Source organism: Phalacrocorax aristotelis, chromosome 1 (genome assembly GCF_949628215.1).
Source record: "Phalacrocorax aristotelis chromosome 1, bGulAri2.1, whole genome shotgun sequence".
NCBI classification, from domain to species: Eukaryota; Metazoa; Chordata; class Aves; order Suliformes; family Phalacrocoracidae; genus Phalacrocorax; species Phalacrocorax aristotelis.
Genome location: NC_134276.1, coordinates 74,570,992 through 74,585,034, shown reverse-complemented (window position 1 = coordinate 74,585,034; position 14,043 = coordinate 74,570,992). Strand labels below are relative to the sequence as shown.

Genomic DNA, 14,043 nt, shown 5'->3' with positions numbered 1-14,043 from the left:
GTCACTGTCTTCGACAGATACCGTATCAGTGCAGAAATGGAATTTAGATTCAGTTTCTCTCCACATTATATTTCCAGAACATCAATTGTTGTGAATCAGAGGCACTAAAAGGCAGTAAAGGAAGTGGTCTGTGGAACTATAAATGGGCTTTGCTTTCACTATAGTAATGAGAAGTTATTTTTTGAAATTATTTCTAGTTATCTTCCTCCTGGCTATCTTTTGTGGCCCAGTAAGCTAGAAAATATATGAACAGAAAAGCCAGTCTTTAATGTAACCTGGTACTTTCAATTCCTCAAAAAGGAAGGAATAGCTTCAATACGAATCCAGGGCAAATGCAAAGCTACCCAAATATATAAACCACTGATATGGTATCGTCACAGTCATGAACATACTTAGAAAGGCCTTGGAAAAGCCTTAGAAAACATGCCCACTTAGAAAGGCAGGCTGCCCCGTGTTCATTAGCTTTGTAGTTAACTTTGATGAACAGTTCAGCGGAGAGCAGTCAGTCAAACAGTGACGGCATACACTAACTACTGCGGCTTTCAGGCTTCAGAAGATGTTACTCTCATCCAGCTGCAGGTTGTGTGAAGCCAAATTGTGGTACTAAAAGGCACTGTGAATGGAGATCTTGCATGAGGACCCCCGAATTCCTTGAGAGACTTCCTCTTTCCTCTCCCCTTCCCTGCACCCCTGTCCTGTGCCCTTTGTCTGAGAGATGGGTAACTGTATCTCTTCTTTGCAGGCATAGCAAGGAAAGCAAATGTACTCTGAACAGACTCTGTGTGTAGACTGAAATAAGCTCTGTGCACTCAGAATTGGCAGCTGGCATGTTTGAGCCCCCAGAGAGCTGTACTTGCTGGAGCACTGCAGGAAGACACATCACTTGCCTGTCCATGTTCCCAGGGAACAATATTGTAAGGCAGGCCACTGTTCTCTCATGCAAAGCTGCATTTGTGGAGCTAATGCATGCTGGTAGCAGTCGTGGTGCTAGAAAATGCCTGGCTCTATCCACCTCTTGTCCAATGCAGTTGCATTTCATTAGCTTTAGCAAATAATTGTTATCGCCATATAGCATGTTCATGTTGATTTGTTTTCACTGGAGGCCGGAGGGTAGAAATAATGCCAAGATATTATCACAGATCATTCCAGAACTATTGAGAAATTGCTGTTCTTTAATTCTTCACTTTGTTGTACTTACATACAAAATGTATGTGACAAAATGTAATGTTGTCACCTACATTTGTACAAAATAGCAGTAAAATTCTGCTAGTAAGCTCCTGATCTGCACACATCTATGTCCCTTTGCAGTATTCCTCTAACAGGAATTGCCATCATCTTTATTTAAGGTGGAGCTGGGCCCACTCTACTGGAATTCAAAGAGCAGCCAAGACAACAGTCAGAAGAAAATTAGGCAGTGCATTTCCATAATCCCTTTCTTTGTGTTCAGAGAAAATAACGATTTAATTTGCATGGACAGATTAGCTTTGTTTTTGGAAAGACAGTAAATTGACTACGCTAGCAAAAAGGCATGGTAGACAGGAACTGACTGTTCTCTCCTCACCTTCTCTTGCTACTTTGGGAACTCCCTGTGGTTTGCAACTGTTTTTTCGAAGTCTATACAGAATCACAGAATGGCAGGGGTTGGAAGGGACCCCTGGAGATCATCTTGTCCAACCCCCCTGCTTGAGCAGGCACACCCAGAGCAGGGGCCACAGGAACGCATCCATGCGGGGTTTGAATGTCTCCAGGGAAGGAGGCTCTACAACCTCCCTGGGCAGCCTGTGCCACTGCTCTGGCACCCTCACAGTAGAGAAGGTTTCTTTCATGTTCATCTGGAACTTCCTGTGTTCCAGCTTGTGCCCATTGCCCCTTGGCCTGTCATTGGGCGCCACTGAAAAGAGTCCAGTTCCATCCTCTTGACACTCACCCTTTAGATATTTATAGGTGTTTATGAAATACACATACCCAAAGGCTGGTGTACAAAAAAGTTCATACGTTTTCTGTTTATGCCAGAATCCAGCATTCATCCTGAGCAGTACAGAGTATTACCACTCCTAGATCAGCCCTGGTATCTCTTTTCAGTGGGTGGTAAAAATGTCATTCTTCACGAGAAAGTTCAGGACCAGCTATTCCTACCCTGCTCTCTTTTGTGGTTGTTTTTGCTTTCCTCCTCCCCTGCAGTATGATGCTCATACATAAGCTATTTTTGACCATACACTCTGATTAGATCACTGTGACCAAAGCAGGGAGAAGACTTGCTCAGCTTGCAGCATGGCAGCATTTGGAGGTAGGCAGAGCTGGCCATGAGACATGGTTTTTGGATCCAGTGAGGCACTCAGATCAGATTTTAATCAAAATATGTATTGGGAGTAATGTAGGAGCTGATGCTGTGAGATTTGGGATACAAAATTCCTTCAGTTTTCTGCTCTTTCCTTAGCTTTGGCTGTTTCCAACTATATGGTGGTATTTCTGCTGACAAACCATTAAATTTCCTAGACCTTCATACCTGTTTCCTTACAAGGATTTCCCTGCCTCACCCTGTAGACTAGATTTGCACGAGGATAAATAAAAAATCTTGTGAAAGCTGCTTATCAAGGAAACAGCAAGACCAGAGTGACCAGCTGTATCAAAGCTTTTCAAGAAGAAGGATCATAGGGAGAGGCCTGGGGAAAGAATTCATTTGTAGTGCTGGAAAATGTGGTTTCAGCCAAGTGGAGAGGACAGAAGCCAGGTTAGGGGCACCAAAAATAGAGCTGAATTGGGAAGACGGTACTAGGAGGTGCTTGAGAGGAAAGAATAGGTCGTCAACTGAAGAGTTGGTGTCACAGACAGAATTTTGGTTTTGGAGCCAAAAAGTGCAAGAAGTATGATTTCACTGCTGCCCAAATATGACAGCAGAAAATAAAAACACCTCAAAGCACGAGGTGGAAAGCCGGAGCTAACTGGTTTAGCTCTCCTTGCCAAACAGACCAGCCAAACTCCTGAGCTGCTGGTTTTGGCTTTTGGGCAGGTCTGGTTGCCCTACTGCAATATTTTCAGCAGATGTTCTTTACTGATCACAGTTAACCTGAAATTCTCATTTAGAGAGTACAGTATGACATTGAAAACTCCTCAAATGTACTCAAGAGAGCAAAATGCGTTCTTCAATTAGGGCATATTTATGTGACAATGTATAGGTGTTGGTTTTTTTTAAATAGTGTTTACAGCTTCATAGACAGGGAGAACCTTTGGTCTCTATTTCTTTTATATTTAAATAGAATTTAAATGGTATACTGCTTGATTTTAAATTGTTGGATGTTTTCAGATCTCTTTCTTCTTTTAACCTAACAGAAAAACACACACAAGCTGTAATTTGAATGGCCTAAACTTTTATGAATCAGTCTTTTCTCTTTCAATTTTCTTATAACTTGAAGACTTTTGGAGAGGGCTCACTTTATTAATCTATCTGCTTTGTAGTAGGGGCCTATTCTCCCTAAGTTACATTTGTTACTTGATTACAAGTTTGTGACTTAAAGTTGTTTGCCAGCAAAGATTGTTGTTCCTCTTTCTTCATTTTTTTCTGCAATTTTGTGGATCCATCACTTTCTGACTATGAATATATGAAATAGCATAAGTTGTATGAAATAGTCACAGTAAAGAGAGAAGTAACTTGAAGAGCTGGGAGGCTTTATTTCCATGCCATTAAAAAACCCTTATATTCTGTATCTTAGTTTTTTATACTAAAACAAAATCATCTGCTATTTAGGAAAAAAAGATAGAGAAGAAAGGCATAAAGAGGAGCATCGTTCTGAGGGAAAAAACACCCAATCCCCCGTTGTTTCATGTCTGAAATCCCATTCCATTGTTTAAGATAAATGTGTCAGAGGAATCAAACAGCTCCAGAAAGCATGTTAACTGTGCAGGGAGAAAGTGAGCCTTGCTCGGACAGGAGATTCACTGATTACATTCTCTGGCTGATTGTGCATTTGATTTGCATTTTCTCTCAATCAGTTACCAAAATATGTGTCTTAAAACACTTCAGGATGTATAAAGGGATCCTGTCTGGAAAGAGCATATTTTGCTATTTAAAGTTAGTCCCTCTTCTGTTTCAAAGAGCTTTTCACTTCCTCCATTTACCTTTTAGAGCACATAGCCAGTGAGTCTTCAAGGCCCTGAAAAACTCAGTACTGTAACTTTTACATTGGTGGCACATAGCAAGTCTGTGAAGTGTAAAGTGTTGTTCTATCTTTTTCTAATGCAGGCTGGATTGCCATGTTGGGAGCCATTTGGCTGCTAGTGCTAGCAGACATCCATGATTTTGAGATGATATTGAACAGAGTTGAGTGGGCAACCCTCCTTTTCTTTGCAGCATTGTTTGTTCTTATGGAGGTAAGATTCTCTGACTTCTAAAGCTTGAAGAGTTATAAGTAACTTAAAATGTGAATTATGTTCCTGGAATACTGAGGATTGTGTGTACTCATGGTAGCAGAGAGAAAATTGCAAAGTGGTGGAAGTTGGCTGGACCTCTTTTAAATGTAATTTTTCACTGGGAGCTTGGTCTCATACTCTGTCTCTCCTTCTGCATATGCTGAATGTGTCTGACATGATCATTTTCATTTAAGTGGAATTTTAGTTTCCAGGTTTGTTGGCTGTCTATGGATGCAGATAGTTTATATGTATTTATGTGTTTGTTTTGCAATTATTTAGACGAGTGATAGGAAAAATCAAAGAAGAATAAACCAGAGTTGAAAAATGCTCCTAATGCTGTCTGCGACATGCTGGCTACCAAATGGCCTAAGAAATTTAATGGGAGTATGGTTTGAAAGGATAATATCACTGAATTTCTGTTTGCAATTGTAATTTAAAAAGATATTCAGTACTTGAAATGCCTGGATATCTTGCTGTGTACTTTCCTTTTGTTTGTCTGCTTGACTATTAGAAAAAGTCCAGCTGTGTTTGTATCTGGGTGGTTTTTTTTTTTTACTGTTTGTTGCTTTTGTATACCATAGCTGTTTTTTACTCCAAGTGTTTGGATAATTTTTCATATGAATAGTCACATTTACATGTCAATTAGGCTCCTGTGCATTCCCTAGGATGCTCGGTTATCCTCGGTTTTCCCGTGCTTCAGTTGCTATTTTTTGGGTTTAAGTGTTGTAGAAACATGACTGACAAAACCCAGATGACCACTGGCACTGCCATGGCTAGTGAATTGTCTGAGTGAGCAGCCTGGGAAAAACCTGTAATGAAAAATTTGCTCACATAGCCTCCTTCCTCCCTCCACCCTCCTCTCCAGTAACTGCAAAGAGCCCAAGAATTTGTAAAATGGGATCTATTAAAATAAATCACCAACAGTAAAATGGACAAAACTTGGAGCAAATACAAACAGCAAATAATTCAACTGACTATAATTAATGCCAAACTGGAAGTCAAAATTTGGTAACCTTTGAGAATATGAATGGAAACTCTGATTATTGTTAGGAGGCTTGTTTGCAAGCTAGTAGGTCTAAAATTCATCAAGAAGTGTTGATTTATTGTACACCCATTAGTACAGGCAATTTTTAGTTCTCTACGTTATTGGGCTCTATATATCCTTGCATTTTCTAGCTCTTATAAGGAATCCATACTGAAGCCATGTTTATTTTGTCTGCTGCTTCTTTAACAGTTTATTCATTGCGTTCCCAGATGTATTTACTGTTTTAGCTTGGATTGAGTGCTTTTGATTTGAGTGCTGTGTGACTGCACAACAACATAGTAAAACACGCAGGAAGTTATTTGCCGTTTACTGCCAGACTTCAGCTATGACTGTTGTGATTCACTGAACTTCATTTTTATGGTTTCTTAGGACACCAGTGAATAGCTGGCTAATAAAAGAATACTTTTGCTGGCTGTGTAGAATAACAGCAATTTAAGGTCATGAAAGAAACTTGTACACAGAATCAAGAAAAAAGTGAGACACACTAAATTCTTCCCCATAAATGAATGAGAAAAATGTTCTAAATATCATTGCTGCTAATTTTGATTTTAATCTATTACTTTTAGGATTACCAGGAGATTACAGTCATTGCCAAGGCATTTTTCTTTCCTTTTGGTTAGCAATGTCAAGAAGAAACAAGTCAAAACAAAGATATGCATTGAAGTATAAGAATCTTTCCATGAACTAGACACTCAAGCAGTTGTCAGCTCATATTCTTGTCAATCATCCTTGGTGATCCTTCATCTGAGAGGGTTCCCAATGTGAAGCTACTTCCTACTGTTATAAATGTTCCCTTTCCCATGAAAAGGCACATTTAAAAACCTGTGTGGGACTTCGGCTGCAAGTAATTTTGAAAAATGTGAATTAAGTTCCAGAGCTATGGGGGAACTCTTGGAGGTTCTGCCTTTGGCTGCTCATTGGTCCAGTCTGGTAGATCTTTTGCAATTAAAAAGTTGGAAATCCTTTGGAACTCTCTTGTTTTATAATTTGCCCTTCAGGTAATTTATCTTTACAACTGCGTTTTTAGTCCTTGTTCACAACTGGCTGTTACAGGCTATAAAACCTTCCTGCTTCTTCTGTGTCTTCATGGCGTAAGTTCCTGTGCCTCTCAGGGATACAGTATTTTGTTCAATTTTACAGTCAAAATTGACATTTTACCTTAATCCCTTCATGCAGAGTTCATTTACAACAGTCACCATGACATGCTGTCCATAAGAGGGTTTCACACAAATTTTTGTGCATAAATTAAACTTTGATCTAAAATGGTACATGATTTTTTCTGCAGTAAAACTCTATTTTGAGCTGCCAGACTGGAGCTAGTACACTTGAAGGCATCAATTAGTGCAGTAATACTCATTCCTCTTAGAAGACAAAGGAGGATCCAGGAGACCCTCTGTGCAGTTTACACCCAGGGGAGGCCAGTGACAGGGTGCTAACTGCTGACTTTCACTTAGGTGCTTGCAGGCAATTGGCCTGGATATCATAGAGACAACCTAAAGGTGGTTATGTGATTAGTACTGTCATCATCTCTAAAGTGATGGGCTACCTGCAGACTGACTGTCTTGCAGGAGTGATGTATGTGTCCTTCACTCCTTTCCCTCTTTCCCAAATATCTCTTTTGTAGTACCATGTCTGGACTCCAGAACAAATTTTGAGTGTTACTGAAAAGTAATATGTTGTGTTAATAGGCAGTTAAGTAATAAGGCGGCAGTGTTAACTGAATGTAACTCTGAGTTCTGGCTGCTGACAGCTATGTGTTAAAAAGTTTATTTTGAAGTGTGAACACAAAGCAATTGCAGAAAAAATACTAGAGTTCATTAAAAATACTGCATTTACGTACATTTTAAAAGTCACTTTCATAACCTTTGATTTGACAAAGTAACACAGATAACTTAGAATGAAAATGGTAACTTAAAATTACCAACAGGAATTAATTTCTTAGGAAACTTTCTCCTGGGAAGTTAAAGTAATGAAAAAATGCCCTGTTGGTTTTGGTTTTGTTTTTTTTTTTTAAGTGTAAGGGATATGTGTACATATTTAAAAGTCTTATCACGTGTTTTCTGCATGCTGTGTCTTTAAATGTAGTTATACCTTCTCTTGTGCAGTGCATTTTTAAAAGAAAATATAGTTTCTGGGCCAAATTTGATATATGGTGATACCCAAACCACTACTAGCGTACAGCTGCCACCTGAACGAGCTGCAGGTACAGGAATTGCTGGTCTGAATGACAGCCCCTTTGTCACTCTGACATTACTATGTCTTATACCACACCATTCAGTGCCCATTAGGATCTTTGTCCATCTCTGTCATGGAATTTGACAGCGTGCAAGTTGAATCATATTTTTCCACTGACGTCTCTGAAGGGCTCTGCGTGACTGCCAGGTGTGCAGCTTGTACGCAGTTGTGTCATCTGAATACCAAATTCTGGGCTTCTGTGTGGGAATGGAGTCGGTAAGTGGGGCATTGCAGCTGACTGATTCTTTGTCATGGCAGAAAAAAATGAAAGCAAGCCAACCAGCTTGGTCCAGGCTGAACCTAAAATGGTGATTTTCTCCACTGAGGAACTGAGAAGTAATAAAATAGATATACCAGGTTGAACCTGAAAATAGTACTTCATTCTGAACAGTTGTAAGAAAAGAAAACAAAATGAAAGTGAATTAAAGGGTAGCTCTCATGGTATAAAATTCCCATTTTACCTTGTAGTTTGAGGGAATAGATCATTCTCTCAGGGTGTGAATACTCAGTTTATATTCTCCTGTCTGCCCAAGGAGAGATCAGAGCCATCACAACTAGGCTAGAGTCTTGCTTCGTCTTTTAATACATGGCAGTAACCATGGTTGTCTGGGATGCTATCGTGGTATCATGTACAAATGGGAATGGCTCTCACAGGGAAGACAGAGCACTCTGGTCCAGGCTGCCCTGGGCCCAGTGCTTACTGGGCTCGCCTCCTCAGTTTGGGTGTCTGACGTAGGGATAGGAGACCTAATTTTCCTGCCTTTCAGGTGCTGCTGCCTCTGTGCCAATTTCTGTTCACCCAAGATCTTTGGTCTGTTTTTAGCAGATGGGTACTGTTGTTTCTTTATGGGTCTAAGAAAGCTGTTTAACAGAAACATGTATTTTGCTTTCTCTTGTCTTCATCTGAGACTGAGCACAAGATGCCTGATTTCATCTGACCTTTTAAACATATGATATACTTCTAACTATACTGTAGTTTGGGGGAAGTTGGATTAAAAGCAGTTGTGTTCAGCTTTTCAGGAAACGTGTATGTACTGAAGAATGTCATCTTTAAATTTCAGCTGTTCTCTGAGGCCTGTGCCACACACTGTTAAGTAATCCCACCAGTCATTCCAGCACAACCAATCCACTTCTGCAAATACAGCTACCAGTTCCTGCTGTGTCTTTTCTTTCTACCAATTTTAAAGTTGCTGTAGAAGCTGCATGAGACGATTATCAATATCTTGTGACTAGGAAGGAATTGTATTTGCTTACATCCACTGACATAAAATGAAACTGTATCAGGTACTTCACTAGTTAATATCAAATTTTTTTTTAGGCTTTGGCTCATCTCCACTTAATAGACTATATAGGAGAACAGACAGCTTTGTTAATAAAGGTATGTTTAAAATATTTACAGTTTTTTAACAGGTAAGGAGAACAGTTTTAGCCCAGTAGAACAATGAATAATACTTTCATTTTGATTTTAATGTTAATGATTGCATTCCTGCATCAACAATATCAAGAAAACATGTTATACTTCGGCATAGGTGATATTTGGTATGTATATACCTGTCCACAGCCAGAATAAACATAGCCATAAATGCAAAAGGGAAGCGTTTTCTGTCATCTAAATAACACAATAAATATGAAAAGTAAAAGGGGAACATTGAGAGTTTCACTGTTTATTTCTTGTGTGAAATGTAAGTATGACTATTAGAAATATCAGTCTTTGTATTTCTATTTCTTCAAATTTTCTGGCAGAAAGAACAATATTATGTTACTAAATGTCAGGCTGTTTTCTTTAAGAGACTTTTCCTATCTCAGAGCCTGAAGGGATAATAAATGTTGAGAAATTGAAACTGTGGAGAATGTGCAGTTATGCCATCTGGGGGGGACAGAGCAACACTGATCTCATCAAAGTTTTAATTTGACCCCTCTCAATTCCAGGTGGTTCCTGAGGACCAGCGCTTGGCAGTGGCCATCATTTTAGTGCTCTGGGTGTCTGCTTTGGCCTCCTCTGTGATCGACAACATCCCCTTTACGGCTACAATGGTAGGGGTCTGTGCAGCACTTGCACCTCCTCCTCCTGGCGCTGGCAAGGGAGCTGAGCTTGCTGATTACGATTTGATTATTTTCCCCACCTCTGCTGTGTTGTAGTTTACTTTATCCTCTAAGTTTGAATCACTATTACAAGCTTATTCAAACCATATAGGCATCTAGCTGGCCATTGTTGCCAGCAGGCGCAGTTCACTGTGGGACTAGATCTACTGTTTTAGGTGTAATTTTTTGCACTTTCCCTGTTATATCCACATCCATAGCTGAAAAGTAAAATTGTCTTTTTGATGGAAATTGTCACTAACCATCCGCTGCTGTCAATATTTTCCCTCTATGTACTGTGTAGTTACACTAATGCTTTTTTAACACAAGAACCTTTTATTGCTACCTTACTTATGTAATTATTTAAAAAAACCAGAAAATAACATTAATCATAAAAAATGCTCATCAGCAGCTGAGTTTTAATATTAGAAAAGTATCAAATTAGGACATAATCAGATAGGTTTATTCCACCAAGTTCTCTGTTTAAAGTGCATTAATCCCTTCATTATACTGTAGGGAAAATTCATTGTTACAGCTTGTTCTCAGCTAAGTATAATTTTTTCTTCCATTGTTATTGGGTGGTCATATCCACCGTTAACCTGTGTCAAGGTTTAAGGCACTTACAGGGCATATGATAGGTTGGACAGATTTGCAACTGCTTTATATGTTAATATGGTATTTTGGTTTGATTACTGTGGTGTTTCCTGTGGAATTTTATTGATTTAACAACAAGAGACTGCAAACAATAGGCATGAAGGGAAAGATTGGTTCAGGATGAGTCACCTGTCAGCAAACGCTCAAGGACTGTTAAGTAATAATGCAGAAGTCTTAGCTTCAAAGGTTTTGCCTCACATCCAGATAGTCTACGAAAATTGGTTTGGAGCAATACCAAAAGACACCTGCGTGCACACCTGACCAAAGGGTCTTTTACAGGGTTTGAAAGGAACCCTCTTTTAAAGGAGTATGTTTTGGGGGATGGGACTGAAACACAGGAATCTTTTGGGATGCTTGAAGATCACTTCTTTTGTATCTTTGAGGGATTGAAATAGAGATGGACAGGAAAGGATTCCTGCAAATATTTCAGACATTTCAAATGTTTATTTGAAATATTTATTGCTCTGGGCTAAACCTAGGAGACTGCAACATATTTTTTTTTCTTTAAAAACAGGTGGAGAGAGGAGGGAGGAAGAAAGAAAAATGCAGGCATATTCTCACCTGTGCAAGAGTAGTTATTAGCTGAGGTGTTAAGATATTATTGTGTTATATGACAGACTAAAGTCGAGACCTAGCATCATCTATCTCAGTGAATGGCCTTGGACTTCTGTCTTTGTCATTCTACATTAGAAAATACTTACAGAAAATTCCTAAGTAACTAAGTCCCAAGTTCTTATGTAAGACTGTATAAACTTTCATTTGAAATTATTTTTGTTTCTTTGACACTTGGTTCCTATTGCCAAAACAAGCAATATTTGGGTTTTTGAATGCTATTTATCACTATATATATCAAAGCTACGAACTCCTGATGAGAAGTATTACATATATTGAACCCAGCTCTTTTGTAGAATAACTTTTCGCTAATTGGAGACTTAGTGTATGTGTTTCTAATAAACACACAGCATAACAGGTTTTTCTTAGATCTCTGTTTATTGACTTGTTATTTACAGAATCAAGCTGTAATTATTAATAGCAGAAAAACATCCACATAGTTCACTCACCCATTCACACAGTTACTCAGCTGAAATGCTTTCATATACGGGTTTGGTTTCATACACCTCAGTGATATTGGAGTGTTGGGCACCTGCTATGGTGTAGCCATGAATGATCCTGTACTTTCCTGGACAGGACTCATAACTATGGAAGATGCAGATGTATTGACTCCCTCCACTGAAGCCCTCCAGGAGGTTTATAAATATCCTTCAGTAGTGAACAAATGTCTGTATGACAATGGGGCAATAGCTCTTGTGATTTTTGCAGTTGTAGTCTTGATGGACCAAGTACTGGGTAGGGACATGGGACCCATCAAGTTCCTCCCATTTTTTGAACCTATGGATAGAAAAAATCTGGGTGGTTTTGTAGATATCAGCTGTATGCTCTGACTGAACAAAGAGTGGTTGGAGAATGGCATCAGAGACCTCTGCCAATAGTGGATTTGCCCACCCCAAGGTGGTGAGCCAGTGACCAGTTAGGGGAAACCAAGCTCACAGGGCGACAGTCTATTTGACTTGTACATGGATAGGGATTCCTGAAATATCATGCAAAGATTGTGAAAGGCTTGGTGGCAGCCTACAGTCAAGGGCACTAACAGAGTCTCTTCTGCATTAGAAAAGTAAATATCCAGTGCTTTTTGTCCCATATTCCAGGAATAAGACAGTCCTGCCTGTCTCAACTTTTTGGTTTTAAGTCTCCAGCTGACTGTGGGCAAAACTACTGTGATGGCAAGGGTGCCTAGAAAGTCAAATTGCTCCTTTCCTTCAGATATGTGAAGGTGCAAGAAGACAGGCATCAGTTTGTTCATGGGATGTCCCCAACACTTCCTCTGTCTCGCTGGATAAGGTCTTCCATTGATTCCCCACAATACGGTGCAGTGGTGTTGTCCAGACTTGGAGAAAGGAGATGGGATGGGCTACACACACTTAGTGTAGTAACTCAGAAATGGCATGAGAGTGGACTGAAGTAAGTGACTCCAAAGTGAGATGACTGACCCCCCTGGACTGAAGGCACCATAGATAAGAAAAGACTCAGCTCCAACTCTTCCAATCTCCTATTACACCACATTACTTGCTAATGTAGTAGTCCACACAATTGATATGTAGAGTATTTTAACCCAGGACCTGCCTGAGAAATGGAAGAAATATGGAATTCCACTCTAACATGTAAGAAGGCCTGAGGCTTGACTTATAAGGTGAATAGTTGGAGAGAAGATAAAGTTGAAAACCTGCAGATAGCACTGAAACTCTGATACTGTGTTTCCTTTAAAAAAATCAAGTTAAAGGATGTTTCTCCAAATTTCCATTTCAGCTTCTTTGTATTAGTGGGATAATCAGATTCATAATGATTTGTTTTGTGTATTAAAAAAAAAAAAAAGAAAAGAAAAAGTGTGAAAGCCTAATTAATGGATCTTGGGACTAAAAATTTCACTTTATCTGTGTTTGTATAAAGTTGACCGGTCCATTTTAAGTTTCAGATTTGACAGCATTAAAATTTATAGCTGGCTGATTCTTACCTTAACAGGAAGTGAAAGTGGAAGCTCTAGATCAATATTTTAAAATGGTAATTAGAATATTAATATATCTGAGCCAGCATTACAAAGTATTCTAGGAAACATATTGTTTTATGAATTGAAGTAATGAAAACAGAGAAGGAAAATGGTCTCCTAGAAGACAAACGAAGCATTTTCAAGAATTGCTAAGTATCTATGCAAGTTAGGATTCTGGCTTATGCTAAAACACAAACACATTATCTGCAGTCTTAATAACAAAACCTAAATATTTTCAGTTATTTTAAGATGGAAATGTTTTAAGGTGAAAAATATTGGTGTGTTTAAACATTTTGAGCACATTGATGCTTTTCAGAAGTTTTCAGCAGCAGCATCGTTGAAAAGAATTCTCCCTTACTATAAAATTCTGAAATTACAACAGTCAGATTGGTTTAGTATTTGGAGCATCTTACCCTTAGAACACCTTTTCAGTGCAACACCATTGTTGGTCAAATTCTTCTTTGCTCTAGACAAGAGTAAATCTGGTAAAACCCCACCATCAAAAATGTCAGTACCATATGGAATTCATGTATGGAGGTCTCTAAACTGAAATCTCTGCAAAAAGCTCAGAACACAGCAAATATTTTATGCTACAGAGGATGCTGTAGAAAGAAACAGTAGAATGAGCAGCTGAGGGCACTTAGCTCATCACAGGTTGATTACTTTTACTGTTTCTGCCTTGGTGAAATTCTGTTTGCGTTAAACTAAAATAAAGCATTGAAGCCACACAATGGCAAAAGAGTCTTCAGAGTATCTTCCAATTGTTTGTTTCACATAATTTGTCCTGAATGCAGATTATGAACTTCCCCAAAACAAGATTAGATTGAAGCTTGCTTGAATTATTTATCCCTTCTCTGTAAGCACTGGAGAGTGAAGATCCAGCTCCCTAATTAAATAGATGTTTATATGAGTAAGTGTTTATTGCACTTCATTGCATAAGCATGCCTGGCAATTGTGATAGGAAAATCAATATATTTTTGCCAATATGTAAAGAATGTACTACAGCAAAATATTTTGAGTT

At 38.9% G+C, this 14,043-nt stretch overlaps 1 protein-coding gene across 2 annotated transcripts in view; it reads left to right on the top strand.

The window, feature by feature from the left end:
- OCA2 (OCA2 melanosomal transmembrane protein) overlaps positions 1-14,043 on the top strand; it is a 158,700-nt gene that overhangs the window by 81,762 nt on the left and 62,895 nt on the right. For both annotated transcript variants that reach the window (XM_075093648.1, XM_075093642.1), the window contains 3 exons: positions 4,241-4,368; positions 9,006-9,065; positions 9,617-9,721. In XM_075093648.1, the coding sequence (XP_074949749.1) occupies positions 4,241-4,368; positions 9,006-9,065; positions 9,617-9,721 (293 nt within the window). The remainder of the gene's footprint in view (positions 1-4,240; positions 4,369-9,005; positions 9,066-9,616; positions 9,722-14,043) is intronic.